Genomic DNA, 26,489 nt, shown 5'->3' on the forward strand with positions numbered 1-26,489 from the left:
GTGTCAAATCAATAAATCAAATGGTGAGTTTATTTATCGTATCAATCATAAAGTTTAATTTCACAAAACTGTTTCCATGTTTAGTAATTATCAATCATTCTGTGTTGATGTTACGTCTTTTTATATAAATTTGATTTTTTCTTATATTATAAAATGATTAACATATTTTAATGAAAATTAATGAAAATAATTGTAGTGAAATAGTTTACTGGAAAACTTTAATTTTAAACTCGTGGTGGTTTGTAATTTTAGCGGATAAAAAGAAACAATATAAGAATATTCAATAATAACTTTCATAAAAATATCGTACTACGTTAAATGAAGTAGAAATATATTAATTATAAAATGTTAATGATTGTTAGTTTCAGGGTAAAATTAAATTAACTTATTGTTAGTATGAATTGTTTTATTGGCTAGTTTTAAGCACACTTGAAAAAAAAAATAACAAAAAAAGTAGAAGGAATTGATCGAGATAAAGATATTTACGAATAAATTCTTATTTAAAAAATGAATTATTAATGATTTATTTATCAAATTTTCAATTATTTTGAAGAGCAATGAAAAATATAAATTTTTTGTACATACTATATAAGAAACGTAAATTTCATTTTACAATTAGAAAAATTGCAAAAATACGAAATACATTTAATAGATCCAGAAAAAACAAAAAAAAAAAATAATTTTGAAGAATAAAAATATGATTTTATTCCGAAAAGCATTTTTATAGTGAAATCAATTAAAAAATATTTAAATATAAAATAAAATATTAAACAATAGAATATAATAAATTTATTTTTCAAATAAATAAAACTCCAGCTCAAAAAAACATTTTTTATTACAATATTTTTTTAGAAACATCTTATTAAAATAAAAATATTCTACTTAATTCTAGCTTTAATTAATTCTACTTATATAATATCATGTATGTTAGAAAAGTGAAATATTTCTAACAAAATAATTAATATTTCTATTTAAAATATGAATATCTGAAATCTTTATTCATATAACTGTAATTCCGGTATCGTTACAGAAACAAAATAGATTTTCAATTTCACATAAAAGAACGAATTGAATAGCACTTCATCGACCACGTTGAATCTTGCACGTTGGCTTTCGAAAATGGCTAACACATTTTCCGTGATAATTAAACCATAATCCACAAAATTGTTGTTTCTTAATCGTGGCAAGTTTAATTGCTTTTATACAGGGCTCTTAATTAGGGCAATTTCTACGCAACGAACGTAAACGATTGGTCACGATTAAAATAGACGGCGGCAACTGGATAAAAGTTTTAGTTTCGTTTTTAGCAGAGCGAGGGGTGCGAAAATTTGTTCGTGTCACAGATGTCACGAATGTGAAGTCACGGAAAGAAAGGTTGGTAGGCTGTAATAGGTCGCTTGCAGTATGATTTTGAAATATGAAAAAGCAAATTGTAGAAAAATACAAGTTGTAGAAAAGTTTTTGTTATTAGATTAAATTAAAAATCGATATTCCTGTTTAAATTCATTATTACAATAACGATTTCTAAAAATTGGATTAGAAGTTTCACTTGCAATCTATTCTATAATTATACGATTTATAATAGATTAAATTTCATTATATTTTGGATAAAGGATTCGAATGAATCCCAATGGAAGGAATAAATAGTATATATACAATTGCATAATGAAGCTATTGCAACCATTTCGTAGAAATTTGTATGTATTCCCACTATTCGAGGTACGGGGAATAGGTATTTTGCTTCATTTTCGAAATAATATTGATAATGAATTACACATATATATAATATAAATATTAACATGTAATGAAGATTTATTAATTATATCGACGATATTAGAAAGCTTTTTTAAAAAATTTTAGAATAAAAATATAACGAAGTATTAATGGATATTTCGTCATTCTTTGTGAAATAAAGAATTATTCGTTTTCAATGAAAATAAAAAATCTTAATTATATTAGAAAATTGATTCTAATAAACGAAAAAAAAAATTAAAATAAACGTAAAAATTAGATACAAAAATGTTGATTAAGGCTTGTTTATTATATTAATATATAATAAATAATATTATTAATAATATTATATTTAAATTATATTAAAGTTCGTTTAAGATGAAGCGAGATGGAGAATGAAAGAAAATCATTCTTTTTTCGCAAGCTTTCTTTGTTTTTGTTTCGCTTCATCTAACATAAACTTAAATTAAATTTAATAAATAAGCTTTTGAATTTTTACAATTTTTGCATTTGTTTTTTTATATGAAAAATATATCTTTATTAAATAGTAAAATATCTGTATATCTTCGTTAGATTTGAAAATGTATTATATGAAATTTATAAAGTATGAATTAAAATATTAATTAATAAAATTATATTATATATATATTGATTTATAAATATATATGTATTAAATACGTAAAATATTTGTAGATATTCCTATGTATTTGTACAATTATTAAAAAAAAAATAACAAGATATATAAAATATTTTAATAGAAATAATAATAATTTTGAATAAAAGTTTATTAAATTTTTTTATGGAAATACAGATCAATAGAAATTAATTGATTGAATAAATTATATCGAAGTACAGAAATCACAATTATTGTTTCACTTATAACAATATTATACGTAAATTGCTGCGTAAACTCTATTATATACAGAATTTTATATAAAAATGTTATTATAACTCTTCATCTTATAAGAAAGCTTTCTTTGCTACGTGGAAATTAATTGATACAAAGTAAAGAAATTTATAGGGTTACTTAAAAACTAATAATGAAACTAATAATTACTTTATACGTGCTTTTAAAATCTTTATTGAATTAAATCATTCTTTCTCTAAAAATAAATAAAATAAAAATTAGTATTAGCGAATAAGAAAAATTGTTCCACTTTTCAGCATATTTTCAATTTGCATTCGAATGAATTCATTATTCCATTTTAATACAGCTTTCAAAAAGATTGATAAAATAAAAATACTGATGATTATTAATATTATTTAAAATTTCACTATTATTATTTAAATATTCACTATATCTTTATCTTTATATTTTATTCATATTAATTTATAAATTTTCAATGACTTTTTTTTAATATAATGTTACAAATTCTCTTTTGAATTTTTTTTTAAAATAAACTATACATACAACAATTTGATATATTTTAAGTTAGTATGAATGCAATTTCATTTTCTTTTTAAGTTTAGATAAAAAAAAAAATAATTCAAAATAAATGAATTTCGAAATTTTTTATATAAGTTTAAACATAAAGCAGTAAAAAAATTATTAAAACATAAATTTAATATTTCAAAACGTTATATCCATTCTTTATTTCACTTTGTAAATTTTTTTGAAAGAAAATAGAAAATTTGAAAATTATTTTATAAATTCTGAATAATAACGAATAATGAAATTAATTAATTATTTAAAAAAACATGTAGAATGTGTATGAAAAATATTTTTAAAAATATTAGCTTAAAATTTTATTTATAATAAAAATGATATTTCATATGTGTGATGATTACTTATTAATTTCTTTAATATTAATTATATCTGTGTTGCTCTAATCAATTGACAAAAAAAAAGACTAAATTTTGGTATATAATAATATGAAAATCGAAAAATATATAGCCATATAATAAAAGAAGTTTAGTAGTTTCGCCCATAGCACATATGGACAATAATAGACTATCTAAATCGCTGAGTGATGTTTAAAGCCGGTTAAGAGGAGAATGAGAAGCGTTTATGACAAGCTTGCTTACTTGATATATAGAAGAAATCGATAACAATATGTTCAACGTCATTCAAAGGAACATCATGCTCGTTTAAATATTCTATATATCTATAAAAAGATATTTTGGATCGAAATTTTGACACTTCAAGTTATTTTTTAAAGTAACTTTAATATTTGGTAAATAATTGGTTTGTAAATAAATCATATATAATATAAGTTTAATTAATTATATATAGTTTAGTTAAATATAGTTAAATAGTTTTATATTAAATATAGTTATTAAATATAGTTTAATAAACATGAGTTAAATATGGAATACACGATAATAATGAAAAAGATAATTTTAGCTTCTTCTTTGTAATGAAATATTTGTATTCAAAATATTGAATAGTAGCTGAAGAAAATAAATTATTAAGTTATCAGAATTAACAAATGAAACTGTTTCTTTATAATTAAAAATAAATAGAATTCTGATCTTTAGATTTGCCAATTATTTCCATCAATTGAAATCTATAATATTTATTCTTTCTTTTATTTTTTAAGAATTTAACAGAATTTCAAGAACAAGAATATAAATAAAGTTTGATGTTCTGCATTTTTTAAATTTAGATTCAAAGTTATTCAATAATAATTATTTATCTACAAAATTCGATTGTTTTAATTCATGTTGATATTATTTATATAATTGTAACATTTTAAAAAATTGGAATTCAATTGGAAGTATTATTAAATTCGAGATTCTAAAATTCGAAGCTTTTTGAATTTCGAAAGGTTTTAAGTTTTTAAATTGTCCAATTCTAATATTTATCTTTATCAGAAATTTCTTATTGAATATTTCGTGCAACAAATGCAACTTTTAATAGTAAAAAAATTATTTAAAAATAAATATCATCAAAACCAAAGTCCATGATAACAATTTGCGAAAATTTTTCCTAATCTTTATTACGATATTTTCAAACTCAATAAATCATCTTAAATTTTCATAGATCAAAATTAATTTTCAATCATTAATCTTCGAGCATGGATGATAACGAAACTGGGATAATTATTGATACAAATGTTTAATTGATTGATCGAAATTGTCGATAATGCGCATGTCGATAACGTTTTATTCGATCTTTGATCGAATGTTATCGACGAAGGGAAGGAAGGGACGGGGGGAAGAGAGAGAGAAAGAAAAGAAAATACGAAACGATCGATTCAGATTAATCGGTGAGAATCTCATTAAAGCCGACAGGAAGGGAAAAAGCGTCAAACTAGGTTTATCGACAATTTTTTTCCCCTTGGAGAAAATATATTTGTATACTTATATATCGATCTAATTCCAAGCTGCAACGACTTTCATCTCCGCTGCAGAAGGATATTCAATCAGCTGACTGGAAGCGGCAACTTCCTTTTCTCAAACTAAATAGCAAACGCTTTTCACGATTTTTGCAAAACTAAATTGTCTCTTATTTGTCCATTGTCTGGAAACTGTATGCGACAAGATAAAGGAATCTGTCATGTCTGATATATTATCTATTAATACAAGATCTTTGATAATTTGGTTTCTATTTCTCCATTAATATCGGAAATTTCGGATTCAGAATTGATTAAGGAATTGATTAATTGCCGACGAAGATGAATATCAGATAGTTGATATTACGAGAATAATTTCATTGTTGTTAATATTCGCTATTATTATTGGAATAAATTATATAATCAATTTATAATAAAATAAATATAAAAAATATTGTTAGTGAGAAATATTTATTGTGAACAATTGAATTGGATTTATAACAAAAAACAACTTATTCAATTATGATATATTTTAATTATAATTCTTCTCTAATATAATTACGGAATAATAATTTTTACGGAATTATAATTTTTCTTAAAAAAGATAGAAATGATTATTCTTGATATAAATCAAAATAATTAAATCTCTGTACAAATAAACTTTTTTGTTTTTAGAATAGAAAAACATTTTTTTTTCAATCACTATTATTTCATTTTTCAAATTTTAATCATCATAAAATTCAATTTATCCAGAATGAACAAATACTTCTCTGAAAAATCTGGTCATTATCTAATTGATTTCCACTTTTTATTCTCCTCACACAATTAAAAAAAAAAAAAAAAAAGGAACTTTTAAATCGATTCACAAAACAATTTAAATGGTATTAATTTATACGATACTTTTTATTGCTATTTAATTCCAAGGGTAGAACGTTTTATTTAATTTATGCTTATGCATAATTCATGCCATCGAGAGTTGGAATAAACTACATTTAATCGAAAATCCATTTTTCACGTGAATCTACATATATCTTGAAGTTACATCGGAGAAACTGTTAATCGGTAATCGATGAGTGGCATCGAGTAGTGTGCATATAGTAATACACGCGAAAATAAAATGCAAAGAATCTAGGGATCCCTAACTGCGTGAAAAACAAGGATTAGCAAATTGTTTGAAATTCATAGACAGGGAACGAGCGAGATAAATGGGGAAAAAGCCAGGATTGTTCATGGATTTTCGAGCTGATCCAATGGCCGCTGCTTGTATCATTTGAAATAACAATAAATTCGAAACGAATTACCGACTGTCGATATGCGATCGTTGTCTGATTCGTCGGTTCAATTGTTCAGAATGATTCGTTGCGCATGTATATGACTACATGTTTCACGTATTCATAGTGGAGGTTTCACGCGTAACTTGCCAGATATTTGGAATAACATTTTAATCTATTGATCGATAATTCGTGGGAAACGTTGTCAACAATATTCGTTATAAGTCTATTGGTGTATCAGTTTTTTTTATTGAACTGAAGCTTTGCAGTGAATAATTGAAATAAATAATTGAATGATAACTATTTAATAAAGTAAGAATACAATAAGAATGAAAATCTTTTTGTATTGTTTTAATTTTTAATAATTAAGAAAATTTTTGTTATAGTTATATTAGTATTTTTTTACTAATTTTTAGTAATTTTTTAATAATTTTTTAGTAAGTTGAAACTTTGCAGATTAGATAATTGAATGATGATTGTTTAACAAGAAATACGAGTTTTCTTGTGTTATTCATAATTTTAGATAATTAAGAAAAATTTATAGAATTATTTAATTTTTAAGAGATCATTAAAAGAAATTATGGAAACAATATTTATTAAGGGATGAAATCTAAAGATCAAGAATTATTTTTTTAAATATTACAAACTATTCTCAATAATTTCTCAAAAATTTGACAAACTTTCTAGGATATGAAGTTTCTTTATTATACAATTGATTGTCCATAAATATTAAATCAGATAAATTTATCAACAAAAAAATAAAAAAATCATCTCGAAATTCAAAAATGAAATTTTGTTTCAAATATTTAGATATTTTAATCAATATTATATCACAATCGAAATAAAAATTTAAACGAAATGTCAATTTGCTTTGATATAAATTCAATCAAAAATCATCGAAAAGTTTAAATTTCATAAATAACATCTCACATATTTATATACGAAATAATTGGACATACGAAATATAATTACAAGTTTTTCCGCTTAAATATTTTCTGCAGGTACAAAGACTCGTTTTTAGGATCATTCTAATTTGACCCCACCCCATCGGAGTGGTTTGTGGCTTTACATCATTAAACTACATATTCCTCGAAATTTCCTACATGTCAGGCTCTTCTCACTTTCCTCCTAGCTGAGAATCGTGGCTCGGTTCTTCTCTCTGTTCCATTTTCATTATCTCTCGTCCGTTTCACATTGCTCGCACACAGAGGTACGACATGTGCCACGAAAACTCATTTGACCCTGTGCCCAAACACCGCAGCCGCGATCTGTAAGGGGGAGAGAGAGAGAGAGAGAGGAGGGGAGAAAAAAAAAAATACCCTGTATCGTTGACTCGCATCCGAACGAACGTGACGTGCACAGATAAGACGTACGGTTAGATTGAGGTCCACGATACTTCTCTCATGTTTGACTAGTGATGCAAAATGAAGCGTGGAATACATCGAGGGTTAAAAGTTGGTAGGATAAGAAAGGGCCCAGGGAGAGATACGTTTCTTTGAAAATGGAAAAATACTAGGGGGAAAAAAGGTGTTACTTAAGGAAATGACGTGAATAATAATAGTAGGGGAGAAAGGAGGGGAGGATTTCTATTGCACGAACTGATAGGGAGGAAAAAGTATTTCTAGGATAATAAAATGACTGACATGCTGATTTTTGCGATTGATGATTATAGGATGTGCCATTTAAATCTGTCTGAATATCTTGTTAGATCAGTGTTGCTTAATGTTTTTTTGAGATATGATTCTGTTTTGTAATAGCTAAAGTAATTTGCCAGATTTTTTCTTTTTTATAATCGTGTAAAATTTTATTTTTTTTATAATAGGTTAAGTAAATATACAATACGACGGGAATTAAAAACAAATATTGAAAATCTGTAGAAAGAATAATACGTGTATATTTAATATATCTATGTCATGTGAGTTTTTAAGATTTTTTTCGCTACATGAATTGTTTATATTTATTGTATTTTCAAATAATTATATTGAAGTAAATTTAAACGCTGAAAAATTATATTTTGAAGTTTTCTATATTATTAAATAATTGCATGTAAAAATAAATTGAAAAAAATCTTCGATTTGGAAGTTGCAATCCACAGGTTAGAAATTCATGCTGTACTGGAAAATTTTTCAAATAAAAATTGAATAATTATATAAGATATAATATATATAATATATTATAATTTAACTTGTTTAAATAGAAATATAAAAGATATTTTTTAAAATAAATAATTATTATAAATAACTTATTAATTCTTTTGTTAATACGTCAATATAAAAATATATAATTTTATTAAAAAAAAATTAATCTTCACATATGTATTAATATTTTATATATTTTCACTAACAATAAAAAAAGAGTAAAATCATTCAATCATTGTCCAAAATATTTTTAAATATTACATTATAACATCAATTCAAATGGAACATTTCATGTTTAAAGAAAATATAATAAATATTTTAAAAAAATATTTGAACGTTATACTACAATATAAATGTAAAAAGCATTGATATTAAGGAAGATTGAAAAAAACCGTGTGAGTCGAATAAAATGGGGGTTAAAATGTATCCTCTTGAAAGAATAGAATTATCATACGTATATTCCATTGTGATACATATAAATTCATTCATCTTTATTATAAGAATAAAATATTGTGAAAGTAAAAAACTTTCTTATAATAACAATAATTATATGGAATATTTTTTTATCAAATTTTAATTTATATAAAAAACAAATTTTTTAATTAAAATAATATAGAAAATATTTATGAGGTTGCTTATTGAATAAAAATGACCAAAATTTACAGTGTTTTTGTTATATATTATAGTTTTATATATATTATAATTTCGTGCTTTGATATAATTTAGAATAATTTAGAATAATGGTCAATCTCTACAATAAATTTTTTTTTCAAATTACAGAAAATTACGAAGGTCAAGAGAATGAAATGCATAATTGTCGCGTGTCACATGAATGCAAAAATTTAATTTACGATTTGCAAAAACAATTGCATGATGAAAAAGTATTTGTATAAATTTTTTTGAATATATTTTATTTAAGCGATTTTTTATTTGATATATATGTAATATATTAATGTTTAATGCAGATATATACAAATTTTATTTTTCTATCTTCTATATGTAAATTTATTTTATAAGATTGTATATATAAATTTAATAATCTTTTATATATTATTTTTATATATTATTTTAAATCATAGAAATAGTTATATCAATAATTATACTTAATTAACTTACGTTTAAATTAATTTACGTCAAAAATTCTATTCAATATTATTTATAATATATTAATAATATTAAAAAAAAATTCTGTTTAAAATAATAACAATGTTAAATAATTTTTTTTAAAAAGCATAAATTATATTTTATTTCTATTCCTAACATGGGACCTAAATATTATTCTTTTAGTAAATTATAAAGTCGAATAGCCTTCAATCTTCAAACATTCCTTTCAACATAAATGAATATCAATTTAGATGAAAATCAATAATAAAAGGATGCAGCGATTTCAATAGCATTCGCAAACGAATTCATTTCAATTCGGTGTCTTTATCTGGTTTATATATTTGCTCTTGGGGACAAGCCATTGCTAAAAGAGATATTTCTCTCTATTATTTGAAATAATTCCAATTAGCCTGACCTATTATAATCCTGTTCACAAAAATTATTTCATGTAAAGAATAATGCGATTGAATTAATTCTTGTAACATAAGCTTACTTGCAAGATATATCTACTAATTTGCAGTTAATTAATTCTTCGAGTATCAAGAATATTATTTATGATAAAAGCATTCTTTTATAATACTTTCTTTAACAAAGAAAATATATTCAAAAAATACATTTATTGAAAAGAGATATATTTATTATTATCTTATATATTATATATATTAATACAAATGTTTAAGTGCTTAATATAAAATTTTGTATCTATTTTTCATAATTATTATTAAGGATTTTTTTGATAAGAATAGAATAAAATAGAAAGAATAGAATATTTATATTTCAAATTTAAGAATTATTATTAAAAGAGAGAAAAAGAGACTTAAATAAAGAGAATTAAAATTGAAAATTTAACAATGCTATTTTTGGATATTGATATAATTAATAATATTGATATAATATTGATATAATTTAATTTTTCTTGTAGTTGTAAAATATATTATGAATATTAAAAATATAAAATTATTTGAAACATTTGATTTAAGAGTAAAATATATTACTACAATAATTATTGTATTCTTTTCAGAATGCTCAAGAGGTGATTGGTTATTAAAGTGAAGGTGTCAGTGGTTTTGAAAGTTACTGCCACCGCAATTTTTCGCCTAGTGAAATGGAGATAAATGGGACAGACAGCAGCCTAAATGGCACCGAAGCTAATCGTACTACTTCTCCTGTCTTCATTATTAGCACGCGTTATATGACACAATGGTGAGTATATTTATAACTTTATATTCTATATATTATATCTTATTTTCAATTAAAAGAATTAAAAGAAGATATATAATTAAAAATCAAATACAAAAATTACAAAACGAAGACATATATTATGTAACTAAAAATTTTCTATTGATGATGATTAAAGTAATAACTGGTATAATATTTGATATTTTAAGAAATGAGAGCAAAAAAAAAGCAAAATAAAAATTGCTCGTATTTTAAACCCGCTTTTAAAATGTTAAATTGCAACTACTTATATTCTATGTATAAAATTCGGAGAGAACTGCATAATTAAAAATTCTATAATATGATATAAAGGAAATTAGGTTTTAAAAGCTTGAAAATATTTTCAACCTTACAATGGAAATTTAAAAATTTTTTTTAGATTATCAAAATATTCAAAAAATAAATTTTAATAAATTCAAATAAAATTTTATATATAACATAGAAGTTATATTTTTTATATGTAATAATATTCAAATATCATTAAAATTATAAGACTAATTTAATATTGAGAATTATTTAAATCTATTATATTTCTAATACTGCCATTAAACATGTAAAATTTCTGTCAAATTAACTTTAATGCTGCAAAAATTTTAATTTTTTGTTTTTTTAAACATATTTTCTATTGATTAAATTTAAATATTATTTCTATTTTTATTTAATTATGATATATTTTCTTTCAATCTCTTATATTCATTGAGATTTTATAATGAAATGATATTCATATAAATATTAATTAATTTTCTTCTTTAAATTATTATTATTTAATTATCAATATTACTTAAATTATTATTAATAAGAATTTGCTAAAAACAAAAAGCAAATTATTATATATTATTAAAAAATTTATTGATAAAATTCAAATTTTAATTTATCTAAAACACTATATCACAAAATGTTTATTTTATTCGTTTATTAAGTATCATAAACAACACAAAAAAATTTTGTCCTTATCTTTCGTTTTAAATATATATATATACTCCTAATATATATGTATACTCCTAATTATATTCCTAATGCAAATTTGTAAAGCTAAAAGATAATAGGTTCGAAGATAGAGAGCGATACTCAACTACAAACTCTTTTTTAATATTGTTTCAATATTATATGCAATATCAGCACAAAATATCACACATAGTATCGTCAGATTCCTATCTAGTCGAGGAATCACTCAAGTTAAATCGTAATTTGTGTCTGTATTGAATGATAATAAAATTATATGGTACTATCAAATTTATTCAAATGGATATTTGATATGTATTTAATTATTTTTTTAAACTTTGTTTATTATTTGATCTATTTTTTTTTAAACTTAAAATCAATTATTTTAACCTGTAGATCAAAATTTCTAAAGAGAACAAGAAAATAAAGCAATTATCCTTAGTTTATTTATATAAAGAGAAAGAAAAATTTCAATTTATTTGAACATTTATTATTAAAATAAAAGAAGATTCAAGAAGATTTACAGAAAATATTGCAAAATAAAGTATTGTTTAATGAAATAATAATTTTATGAAAGAATATTTATTTTTCACAAAATTTTTTCAAATTCCATTAAAAACATTTCAATCTAACATTTACGTATGATTAAATTAATTATATTTAATTCATGTGATAATAAATTTTAAATCTATTTCATTTTTTTATAAAATTAAAACATCTCACTGTTACTAATAACATTTTACAGCTAGATATTCGTAGCGATTCCAATCTTCCTGCATCAAATAGTGACGACGTGTATTTATGGAATAATCATCTTCGGTTATTTACTTCGCTCACTAGCAAGTATCTAGTGCTTAGTACACGCGAAATTTTCGAACTGTTTCGCTTAAAGATATGAAGTTACGGAGCAATTTAGCAAAAGGTACGAGGAGAGGTATTTATAAATCTGAATTATGTTCTGAAATGGGTATGAAAGAAATGTTGACCTACATTTTCTTTAACATTAATATGCTATTAGGACTTATTAAACGATCTCGATCTTGACGGTCGGTTTATCATGATGTTCGTAACGTTCAACGAATTTTAGCAGAGAATTTTATTAAAAAAAATCTTGAATTATTTTTAAATTATGAGTTAATTTTAATTTAATATTTCTTTATGATAAGATATTTAAAATATTAATCATTTTTTACGTAATTATTTCTTTTTACAATATCAATTTCATATTAGTTGGAAATTTTATTTTTGTAATTTTGTAAAAATTGTGTTTGTGGAATAAATATTTTCTTGGATTAATTATAGATAGAAATATTTATGTATTACAAAAGAGCTTAATTAAACTAATATGATTAGTAAAATTTTACAAATTTCTATTATTTCTATATATTTTATCATTTAAAACTTACTACTTATCAGCATTAATAATTCACGTTCACAAATTTCATAATAAAAAAAAGTTTTTCATAGAAAAAAAGTATAAATTTTAACATTAACAATATGAAAATATTTAATCGTAAAAATATTATAAATTAATTACATCATCTTACATAGTTAAGACGATAAAATTGGAAAAATACAATATACGAATCACAAATTGGAAATTGTACGTACATAATTTTTCGAATTTCTAATTTTGACGCATGATCTATCGTTGCTTCCTCAAAATGTTCATTATTCAAGATTAATAGCATCATGTGGTTTCTCTCGTACAGTCGATATTGGTTGTCCGTGAGGATGGTTAGAAAACACCAAGGTTGGAGGAAATGAATTTTCTTGGGGACCAAAACGAAGGCAAAAATTTCTTGAGGGTCTTGTTCCTTTTCGAGACACCATTGTTCCTCTGGTCGCGCTTAATGAGTACGGCTGTGCATGCGGTAAATGAAGTATTCGTTTGCCTCTTGTTGCTGTTAAAAGACTTCTAGAACGATGCATCCTTTTTGATATGAGAGTAATATATCTCTGAATATTTTATATGCATTCGCCAATATATCTTATATTTTTTTAAAATAAAAATTGAACGAAATATTTTTGTATACAGAAGAAACTTCCATTGTCCGAGCTAATAGCGTTTGGATAAGAAAAGGTTTGGATAATGGAACAGACTTTTTTTTTTTAGATAAATTATTCTATTATTTTGAGGGAAATATTAGTCTGATCTTAATAATCTTAACACTTATTTACAACTAAATTGAAATAATTATATATATAAAAAAATACATTATTTTATTATAAATAGTTAGAAATTTAATACCTACTTATAAATTGTACAAATTTTTTAATGTAAAAAGTTAAATAGTTTAACTGAGTTTCGTATCATAAAAGTTCTTTTTCTAGTGTCTTGAATGATTTTATATGATTAAGATTTCTGAAAAGAAAATATCGAAGTAAATTTCGATTTCTTTTCAATAGTGTCTAAAATTAATTTCAAATTAAATTCTATTTTCATTGTTCAAAAAAAGTCACTATATGAATGTTTAGTAAAACGTTTAGTAAATATGAAGGTTTTATCGATAATTATTTCATTTTTATTTTCATAAATTTTCGATTATTCTTGCAATAATTACTTAACGAAGAAAACTATTCTTTTTTTTTCGTTATAATATGATAGGTAATATGAATAGGTAATATTTCTTGATTAAACCAAAATATAAAGCTTGCAAATATAATTACTGTGAAAGCATCGTGTCAAAAGATAAACACATGTATCATCATTTATAATTATTAAATAAAATAAATTATTGTACAATGTAATCATATAAATACATCACCAAGTAGAGCTTAGAAGAAAAATAATAAATACCTTTCTTTTATCATCTTGTGTACTTAGCTTCCAAATTATGATAACACCGTTGTATATCCAAATTTCTTGTGTAAATATTAACAGGGCCTAGCAAGTTTAAAATTTTACACCAAAGATTCGCTTTGTCAGTCTGCTGTGGTCTGATAGGACACATATACGGGTGAATTGCAAACAGATACCTACAACGAACGTTCGTTTCAAAGGACGGCCTCTGCGTTTTCCGATAATGCAAGCGGTGTACCTGTGAAAGGCAATTACTATCGAGAACAATTTCTTTTAAAGGGGATGCTTGGCCAGAATATTTTCTCCCTTCTTTTTCTTTTTTTACTTTTTTTATTTTTATTTTTTTTTATTTTTATTTTTTTCCTAATAAACAATCGATATCGAGCAAGAAATAGATTAGCTTTTCAAAGTTTCGCAGCACAACTATTTTACCTGTCTGCTATATACGTATAATTATATAGAAAAAGGAATTTTATATTTATATATTTATATTATGCATATCTCTCCACCGAGACGAATAAATGCTATTTTTAATCACTCTTTTATTCCCTTGACCGAGATAGGTTAAATGTATTGGAACTTTTCTGGAGCGAATATTTCAAATGGAAGATTGCATTCCAATTAATATAAACGAGTAAACGAAATCGGATTCCATGAAATTCTAGAAAATTGTATCGCGATGCTCGAGTTATGCTGCTTCATTTACAGTTACTTACATTTATTTTTTATGGCATTACTCGAATTTCGAATCTTTCTTCTTTATACAAGGTGAACAGAAATGATCGACCGAGATATCTTTCACTTTTTCTTTCCCAATAGCGATAGTTTGTTTATTAAACTTGCATAATATTTATTTATTTGTGATACGACGAATTGTGATGATTCGATTTCGTTTTAAAAGTTTGTTATAAATTTATTCTTTATATAAATGCTAAATCGAGCTCTTCGAACAATTTACTTGCATGTAATGCGTGAACACTTTCTGTTTAATTTTGCATATCGTCTGCGGTTCAGGCCAAATTTGAACATTTATGTATCGTGGCTTCTGCGAGTTTAATTGAAAGGAGAGGAAATTAGTCAAATTCACACTTCAAACTCAATGAGATTTCATTTTCAAACATTAATTGGTTAATCCATGGACGGTAAAGCGAATATTAGATGCATATTTTGATTGCATAAATTTTAATAAAAGTCTGAAGAAATTTTAATGATATTATAAGATATTTTTATGAATGAAAAACGAATGGAATTATCATAAATTTAATTTGTACAATCAACACGTGCTACACTTTCATTCATACTTGCGTTTTATTCTGCCGCTTTCACTCCTGCTCTCTTGATCCTTAAAATTCTTAGTGTTCTTTCCTCGTGAATTACTATTTAATTGAAATTCATCAATCTCGGTTTCATAAATTATATTGAATAACTGAATACCGTGAGAACTTGTTAAAAACTTTATAAGTTCGATTTAATTACTTTCATATGATGTGTATTTTTCTAGATCCTTAATCATATTTTTTCTTAATAGAAGATATTTTTATGTCTATACATGAATGAGAGTAATTATTCTTAATTAGAAAAAGATTAATTAGAAATGCGTAGTACTTTTATATTTTTCACAATGAAATTAAATAAACGATCGAACTTTAATTCAAATGAATCATTTTCAAACTTTCAAAACTTTATAAATCACGTTTTAATATAATATATTCAGTATCGGGATGGCGCGAACGTACACGTCATCGAAATGTTCTATTCTATGACGCATACGTTCGCGTCATGAATTTCGAAAAAATGTCAAAAAGCGAAAACAAAATTTTCCACATATTTGATCTTCCTTTTGCGTACGTACAAATCTTCAGTCTAACTATCTTAAATTTCGTTTTACAATATTTCTTTCTTATCAAAAATCAATTTTTCACGCCACATTAAAGAATCGCTCGTGTTAAGAATCGCTATCTATCGTTTCATCTCGAAAGAAAATTCTTATATCCATTGTATTTTCGATAGATATAAACATATTTGCTCGTCGCTGAATCGTTGTCAGTTCGGTATTTCGATCGCGAAAAATCGCGAGAATCCTGGTGGAACTTTTTTCGACAAAGAGAGATCCCAAGATGTAGCCATGATTTTTTGATGAGTCCCCTGCACAATAGCGGCGCTTGCAAAATTAAAGGATTACGTTATCTGAAAAAGAGTTGAAAAAGAACAGTGGGTTCTGAAGTTTCTATCATGTAACAGCCGTTTCTTGTAAACGTGGTCTCGTTTTTTTAGAGGGTAAAACAGAGATTGCAATTTCAAATAACCCATAAACTATTAAACGTCTGCCCTCGAAACTGGATGTCATTAGCTTCAGTTTTTTCAATGTGTACCATTGTGCAAAGGTTCATCAAAAGATCAGAGTTTCACCATGGGAAAAATCCCTCTTTTTTGTCAGGTTGAGCTCAATGCTGATTTTGTATCAAAATTATAGGAGCGAAAAAGTTTAATCCCACGTATGTCCTAGTTGTCGTGTTTCTTTTTTGCTTATTTTTTTAACGTTCATCACATTTTTTTGGATCTGATTCGCAAAAAAATGATCATATTTTTATTAGATTTATTTCTTATAACTATATGTTTTTTTTTGTTAATTTTAATTTTTAATAGTTTTTATTTCTTTACTTGTGGAAATGCGTAATCGTACAAAACGAATTAATTGTACAATATCTAGTCTATGAATGAATGAAAATTATGGTTTGAAAAAAGGCATGTATATAAATAATGTAATAAATGTAGAAATATAAAATAGCTAAGATGAGCTGAAATTTATAAATTTTGTAAAGAAATATATATCTAAATTAAAATTAAGAAAAATTAATTATTAAAAAATATTTTATTTTTAGTAAATAATAGTAATAATAGTAATTTATAATAGATATAGATAATTGTAAAATGATTTTTACTTGATTATCATTTTCTTTTAAAGTACTGCGAAATTATCTTGATTAAATTTAATTACAATAAGCATTTAAACTTGTTTAAGAAAGAATAGTATTAACATATTTTAAAAAACATGTTTGTAAGTACTTTGGAAAACATTTTCATTAATTTATCTGATTGATCACACTTAATTCACATTAGTGTATGGCTAATCTTTACTATGCTTGTGCTTCGATTTCTTTTTAATACCATATTATTAACAATAAATCAACTGTTTGCATGATTTTTAATAGTATAAGATTTGATCTAAATACACGAATGCCTTTCAGGCAATTTCTTTAATATTTGTTATTATGTACGAAACAAGATTTATTGACTATGTAATTGAAAATTAATTTGTGAGCAAATAAATTTATAACAATATTCAATAATTATTTAAGAAGAAAAAATAAAATTAATTTTTCAGTGGATATAGAGAAGTATAATAAGAGAAATAACTTTTATTCTCATTCAATTACTGTGTACGTTATTATTACGTTATCATATTATTGTTATTATTTGACTTATATTATTATTTGACTTAAATGAATAAAAAAAATGGATTAAAATGAATTTCGCGTGACTTAAACTCAAATCAAGATAGTTATCTTATTACTTAAGAGAAATGAAGAAGAGAATTTTGTTAAAATAATATCACCTGTAACATAATCGTGTCACTAAGTAGATTTTACATTATAATTAAAAATATTTATTATATTAAGATGTAATAATTCTATAAATTAATTTCAATTGCCTTAAATAACATTAATGTTTCTGTATATCAAATTAATCTAACTCCATTTTGTTTTTTAAATTCAGTTATATACGTTTTAGTATTTTATCTTTTTATTAGAATAATAAAGAATCACTCGCGTTATCTCTTAAGTAAAAAAGATTTAATAAATTTGGAACTTTATATCTTTATAGTCAAAATATTACAATATCTTGCTTATTCTACTAAAATTTTACATTTTTATACGAGTTTTGTATATAATGATAAAAACAATAATTCGCAACTTGTTGCATATGCTAATATCCAGTAAGCGTGTGTTGATATCCGAGTTCAAATCGGGATCCCAAAGTTTGCAATTTTCGGGTGCTCATGTGTGTTTCGAGTAATCGAAGTTAGATTTCGGTTGGACAGTGTTCGATCGAGATCTCAAAGTTTGTTAAATGTGGCTAAACTTCTATTCTATTGTTTTCCATACGATAAAATATTACTATCGTAGTTCTTTTGTTCTCAAACATCAATTATTGATAATCAACTTTAATGATTTTGACTTTTATTGATAAACTATAAAAAAGAAGTTGAGTTCTGATTTGTCGCACATTTATTTTAATGTTTTATTTCTTACATTTTTTTGATAGAGAATTTTTGTTTATTAATTCCGTATTTTGAAGTATTCTTTTTTCGATAGGAAAAAAAAATTACAACATATTATAATTTGAAATTATTAACAAAAGAATTTTTGTTGTTTAAGATGTAATATAAATGTATCCTGATAAAATAACAAGTTATTAAAATATATGAATTTGGGAAAAATGGATATTGACTAATCTGGCTTTTAAAAGCAAAATTATTAATGGCAGAAAAAAGTTTGGAGTTTCTCAAATATTCATCGATTTAAATTAATTTCAAGAATTAAATTCAAGAATTTTTTACGATGGTTGTATAAATATGATGTTTTGAATAAATTCCAGACATTCCCAATTGAATTCATATCGAAAGAGTTAATAAAAGTTAATATGTAAAGATATTATGTATCATAATATATGTCTAAAATTTTTAATTAAATTTCGTTCAAACGTTTAAGTTTTAAAATGTTACATTAAAATTAAATTACATTAGTAAATTACATTACACTAATTTTTGGATTGCACAAAATTTTTTACAAAAAAAAAATTCGATCATATTTTGAACCGTAATCTGGAAGCATAGTTTCTTACTTGACAGACTTGTATTTAACGCGTCGGTACACAAGCGTGGCAAATATAACTGAATAGGTAGGGATAATTAGGATTTCAGAGTTGAAGAGAAAGAAATGTTTCAAGAACGAGTAGGGCAATGGGGAAAGGGCGTGACAGTGAGCTGGCATCGAACAAAACTAATCTGGGGCAAATTGCACCCTTGACCTAGCCACGCTAATTCGCGTATCCCGTGGAGCTGGGCTATATGAGTGAGTTTCGGTTGATGGGGCCAGTTGTTTGAGTGCGCGAGTACATGCTTGTGCTCTGCGTCGTTATTTCGTAAAAAAGGAGAATCCATTGTGTCGTGCAACAGGAACAAAGCGTGCGAGTCATGCATACGCTCGACTTACCGATCGAGCCGATTGCTTACGAAAAAAAATGCCGAATATCTATCGTATACCTATCGATAAAATCGCTAAAACAAACGCGTGCATCTCGATATTAATTCGCCTCGCTTATTCCTCTTTAAGTAAGTGGAATGAAAGGACAATTGTCGTGAATAGAAAAATTTTGCCCTTCATCGAGATAGTAAAATGGTAAATTTAATTTTTGGACTCGGTGTAATTTAATTTATTTCTTATAATAAAAATATCAGAATATATTTTAATGAATAAAATTTTTTCCAATATATGTTATCCGTACGTATATTTACTTGAAATAATTTTTTTACACGATTCTCCGTGTTATTTGTGCTATTTGTTTATACTTATAATAAACTACGTTATTTTATTATTCGATTCTTAATGGAATAACTTAATGGTTTAACATTACAAAGATTTTCCGACGAAGTCGGATAATGATAATGTCTCTTTTCTTTGGCATTGAAATCCTTTTTCAATAAGTTCTAAACTAATAGTATGGACCAAGCTCTTTCATTCTCATCATATACAAAAGGCGTAGTCGAATACGGGTATTCGAGTATTACCATCTTTCGCAGATAGCATCATTTGGTATCGCTGCGTCATTTCTTTCATGGCTTATTGAAATACGATAAAACCAAATAGGTATCCTTTGACGTTTATCATTTTCCGTTATCGTAAGAAACAAGTATGAATTTTTCGCAAAGCTACACCTCTAATATTTAAAATTTCTCCGGATGAAATTATATATTGTGTTCAACAATATTTTCTTTTGCAATATTAATAAACAAGGTATCAATAAATTATTAATAATTAAAATAATAGGAAATTAATACAAATATCAATATGATATTCAATGAATGAAATTTATTTAAATTTAATGCCACATTTTCATTTACTCATAAAATTGCCATGATGAAAATATCATACAATATTATGAATTTAGTAGAATAACATAAGAATTTTTTTTTAAATTATACGTGCTAAGTTAAGAGATATCTTCTTTTAATGTAACTTTTGCAACGTTTGCAAGAAATTATTAGTAAAGTATTCAATTGATAATCAATTATTTAGAATTAACGTAATATTTTTATCAAGAAAAATTTATTTATCTTAAATTACCGAAACATAATACGAATAAAAATATTTTTCCAATCAAAATTCATTTAGTTTTTCTTTCAATTTTTATTGAATTTTTAAACATTAACGTGTTAATGCATAAAAGTTTTTTCGTAAAATATTTTCTATCGAATTTAACGAAACGAATCTTTCAATTATGAAGCAATACATGATGCTATTACTTCAAAATCCGATATGGTACGTACATACATATATGGCAGATACTCTAAGGTATATTCAGCGTGGTCGTTTTCTAGAACGTATTCAACGAAACACTTTTTTTATCGCTCTGTGAAAGCTCCATTATACCAGATCGTCAGATTTTCGTGCCCATTTTCTACCTCTTGCATGCTAATTCTCTCTTCAAACATTTTTCTATAAGTTTCAGCTATTTCAACAGTTTTTCAAGCTCGATCGATTATTTTATTAACCGTAAAACGCGAGCATTATTTAATATTCTGATAACAAACATTTTTTATAAAATTTACGATTTTGTATAAATTGTTACAATATTAGGTTCTTTCATTTTTTCTTTTTTTTCTTTTTGTATCAATTTATAAGAATCATTAATTATCACATGAGTCGTTAAATAATTCAACGCAATATTCAATAAATGAAAACTTTATCAAACTAATGTGGTATTGGTATCATATAAAAATTAAAATATAAACGATATTAGTAAAACTCGAGAATTGATAATTAATATATGCATGAATAGTGAAATAGTTGAAATATAAAACATGTTAGAGCTCGTTACGTTTATATATCGTTTATAAAATCGACGTTCAAGTTGTCACGAACTTGCAAAAACCTTTGCAATTCCAATGATCTGCATATCATCTGCATATCACTGACCACGTGTAAAGGTATAATATGATTTTTCTATTACTGAATGCGTGTTTCTCATGAAACTTATTTCATTTTTTATGCGTAATTAAATTTAGTGTAATATAATACAGGAGAACCTTGACTGTGTACAAGTTAATATAAATATATTTATAAAAATTATAATTATAAAAACGAATTAAATTAATAAAAAGGAAAAAGAGAGGAATTAATCTCATTATTAATATTATTATTTGTAAAAATATAGATGTAAAAGATAAGAAATAAATTTTTCTCTTTTTGATTTTACGTGTCAATCGATTTGAAAAATATTAACTTGTAAAGAGGATTATAACATATAAAAATATTGGATATTCAGATTTCAGCAATAAAAATTATTTCTCATCGTTAATAATATTTTAGATTAAAGTTTTTTTTCAAAGTTCAAATACACATGATATTTTTATATGATAGATTTTCATCGAATTAAAGTAATTTTTATTATTTTAGAATCGATTATACAAATTTTCGTGCAATTTTAATAATTAAATTAAAATCATTCATTACATTTTTTCTTAGATAAATAAAAAATCGACAGAAATTATATTTTTTATATGTACTTAACAATTATCAAAATTAAAGTAAATTAAAAAAATACTAAGATTTTCAATATTAATATTTTTTTTATACTTGTTACTATTCTATGCAATAAAAATGCAAATCCTCTCTCTTATATCTAATAGAGAAAACGCAATTTTTAACTTATAATGCAATAATAAATCAATAAATCGTGCCTTTTATTAACAAAAATTAATTACTGTTACATATATGTCAGTTTCAAATTTAAAAAATTGAATCAACTCATCGACTCGATAACTAATTAGTTGATAGTTTTTTCAATTAATCTAACCTAACACATTTTTCCAAAATTGTCACAATCTGCCCTTTTCTTTTATAAGATCCTCGATTCCCTTAAATTATATCTCTTACAAAATGTTTTGTGTATTTACCTATTAAAAAAAAAAAAAAAAACTGCATTGAAATCGGTTATCGTTTCGGACCAAACCATCACAGTTTAAAGATTCACAGTATCGCGAATTCAAAAGAATGTTACAGGCTCCCAATTCATCCTTCCCCCCAATTGGATATCGGGAATGGAGGTTAAAAAATGCAGCTGATGAAGCGGCGTAAACAGACCCATCATCAGCTGTTTGACTCATCGAGTCTTCAAAAATTGAAAACGGCGGCCCTGTGTGCCCTGTGTGTTCGAATGAATTGGCGCCCCCCCCCCCTCTCGCGCAAGAGAGAAATCTTCTATTGTTCGGCTTCCATTTGCTCATGTGAATTCTGCTTTACGCTCCGCGGACAATGCATATGTATAGTATATGCCAGGTACGAATAGTTTACACGATGGAGATAAAGCAAAGCATTATTACACACACGTTGTGTGTTAATCAGTTGCAACCTTGTTGTTCGATCGATCGGTGGTTGGATAAGAGTTGGTTCGGTAGATTCATCGAATTTTAATCATTTGCGGCACGCTTCGATCGTTTCAACGGTTTCCTTTCGTTTTTTCTCTTTCTTTCTTTCTTTCTTTCTTTCTTTCTTTTTTTTTTTTTCTACGTCGAAATGCGTTGACCGATTTGCGAGGTTCGATTCAATGTGGTTTAAACGACTGAAATAATAGTGGCGGGAAAGTAAAACGGGGACGTGGATGTTCTTTAAACAGCGGTGGCATTATCCTTTTGTTCTTTTATAAGTGAGAAATATTCTATGTGGAGGGATGTACAACGGCGGCGTTGCCCATTTTTAGATATCGAATTATTACAATATATGTGTATATTTGTTGCATAATGGATTAATATTGGATGAAAAAATGTGGACGAACGAATTTTTTTTAATAATAATTAATCAGAATTATTGTATTTTATTAATAATTAGATAGGGAATTTTAAAGTGTTAAGGTTTAGAGAAATTACGAAATATGAGAATCGAGGATTGACAAATAAAAAGTAATGATATTAAATTTAAAAGAAAATTATTGTTCATTCGTTTTATTTTATATACATGGATGATATTCAGTGATTTTTGTTTCGACGAAAATTATCACTTCATCAAAGAGGAGAATTCGATCAATTACGCGATTAAAAACAATAAATATAGATTCACTCGTAGCAAATGGAATTAAAAAAAAACAGATAAATACATTATTTTAACGACGAAATATTTTCTATTGCGAATACAATTGTGAACGATAACATTAAACGTTATTATATTATATACTTTTCTATTAAATTGGAAAGTGATATATTTTTTTTTCCAATGGTTTTATTGAATGATCGAAAAACTTGTGACACTAAAATAAATTTATTCAAAATGGAATATACATAAAATCATTCTAATTTTTTAATACATTATCGATACATTAATCATTGATACATAAATCACCTTTTTAAAACATATGTATAAATCATATTATATAAAACGAAAACTTGAAATAATTTCAATTGTCTCCCCTGCACATGTGTGTCATCTCCACGTTGTACGTGAATATGACAAAGATAAAGTGAAGAAAAATAAGCACAGCACTGGAAACTCTGGTAGGCATATTGTGACGACACGGGGAATATTGATTTTCGAATTTTCATTGCGCCGTGGAGAGAATGGAGGCAAAAATGCATTCTCTATGTTGAACCAAACCGTATTGCTTTCAAATTGTATACTTCGATCGAGATTCGAGATACATATCCCATATACACGTAAATATTTATTTTAACCACGCGATACGGGGAAACCTGTACAGTCAATTTTTATAGTTGAACTATATAAATCTAATTTGTGATACATCGGCGAAAAATTCGTATGCATATCTTTATCTCGAGACAATGTAGTACATCAATCAAACATTGCATTTATATTTGTTTTTGATTTATACAGCATAGTTATAAAGAAAGAGAGAATGAAAGAAAAATTAAAAATATTTTTTTTAATAGTGATTAATTAGTTTAACGGATGGTATTATGGATTATGTAAATATTAAATATATAAAAATATAACTATTAATTAATTGATTAAATACGACATTAAGAACTTAAACATGAAATAAATTTTATAATATAATATTTTCTTCTCCTCCAAGAAATATTCAATGACAATGATCGGATCGTCAAAAAGTTGCTGAATTTAGCTTTTACAGTGTAGACAATATGTATAACATATTCAGAATAGAAAATAGAATATATTTCAAATAGAAAATCCAATGCTCAAAGTATTTTCAAATTTGGAACTCAGAATTTTTTATACAATGAATTTTGAAAGCAATTTCAAAATTATTATACATTGGATTGAAATTCACAGTTGGTTAACAGAGTTTATATATTGAAACTATGAAAGAATAAAAATGTTTCTTGGATTGATGTCTTGAGATAGTAAAGACAAGACAAAAAAGGAAGAAAGAAAAGAGAAACGTCATTTCGAACCTTGAATAGGAAAATAAAATTCTATTTGGCTTGATCAAACTGTAAAGTGAAGATATCAAGAATGATTTCAAGTTTAAGATACACGCACATGACAGAAATATAAATGATAATGTAAAATCTTAGATGATTACTAATTATATTTAATTTTTCAATCTTTTGTAATAAAATTACAAGTTTTTTTCATTCTCGATTATTTAAAAGTTCAGAAAACTTTCGATTTTAATAATTTAATTAATTTTTTATATAATTCTTTAAATTTATATTATTCTTAACAATTTTTTTTCGAATTTCTTTCTGTATTCACTGTGAAGAGATTAATATTTCACATTAGGCTTTAATATTGATTAAAATGTTATTTTCATTAAATATTATAACGATATGAAAAAAATTACAAATTTGCAAAAAATTTTTTGTAAAATATAGAAAATAATCGGTTAAAATAACTAAAATATTGAATAGTAAAATATTGAATTATCAGCATATTTTCGGCCTTGTCGCATCCAAGTTACAATTAGCTACTGTTAGTAGTCGAACTCAACGATTACTGACCACGATTAGATATCGGTTAGCTATTTGGGCAGTGATCGCAGCCACTAATGCAATGGTGCTTTTCATTGCTTGTCATCACAAAATTAATTAATTTCGGATATCAAAGACACCTTCCAATGATAATCAAATAAATGATCAGATATAATATATCAAAATCAGTGTCAAATCACTTACAAATAGTAATTTCTAGGTACGTACAATATCAACCAAAAATTCAGAATAATGTGTTTTATGGAATTCAAAAATTTGAAAAAGAAGTTAGATTAAAATATTATTTTGCAGAAGAACATGTTGAAGCATAAATAAAATTATTGATATTTATAATATTAATTTGAAAATAATTTTAAAAAATTAAATTAAAAATTTGTAGCATTTAACATTTATAATTTTGTACTTTGAATAATAAATAATCATGTATATAAAAATTGCATTATTTCAGTATTTGGTTTTTAATGGATCAAATGGATATGAAACAAATATTATTTAATGATATATTCAGCTCATAAATCTTGAACCATTTTACACATTTTATACGCAACAATCTAATATTTTAATAAATATAAATATATAAAGAATAGAGTAAAAAATAATTATTAAATTAATTTAATAAATAATTTACTTTACATTTTTACACTTTTAAATTCTTCTATAAATACATGAATATCTAGAATCTAAAATTTATAAACTTAACTCATTCTCTAATCATTTATGACATTTTGCCAATAATCATCAATGTAGAAAGTAAATAAA

General features: G+C 24.7%; 1 protein-coding gene across 1 annotated transcript in view; it reads left to right on the forward strand.

The window, feature by feature from the left end:
* LOC107996409 (muscarinic acetylcholine receptor gar-2) overlaps window positions 1-26,489 on the forward strand; it is a 59,395-nt gene that overhangs the window by 4,973 nt on the left and 27,933 nt on the right. The window contains exon 2 of the mRNA XM_017054440.3: window positions 10,541-10,722. Coding sequence (XP_016909929.2) covers window positions 10,625-10,722 — 98 coding nt within the window. The 5' untranslated portion in view covers window positions 10,541-10,624. The remainder of the gene's footprint in view (window positions 1-10,540; window positions 10,723-26,489) is intronic.

The sequence above is a fragment of the Apis cerana genome, linkage group LG9, assembly GCF_029169275.1.
Source record: "Apis cerana isolate GH-2021 linkage group LG9, AcerK_1.0, whole genome shotgun sequence".
Lineage (NCBI taxonomy): Eukaryota > Metazoa > Arthropoda > Insecta > Hymenoptera > Apidae > Apis > Apis cerana.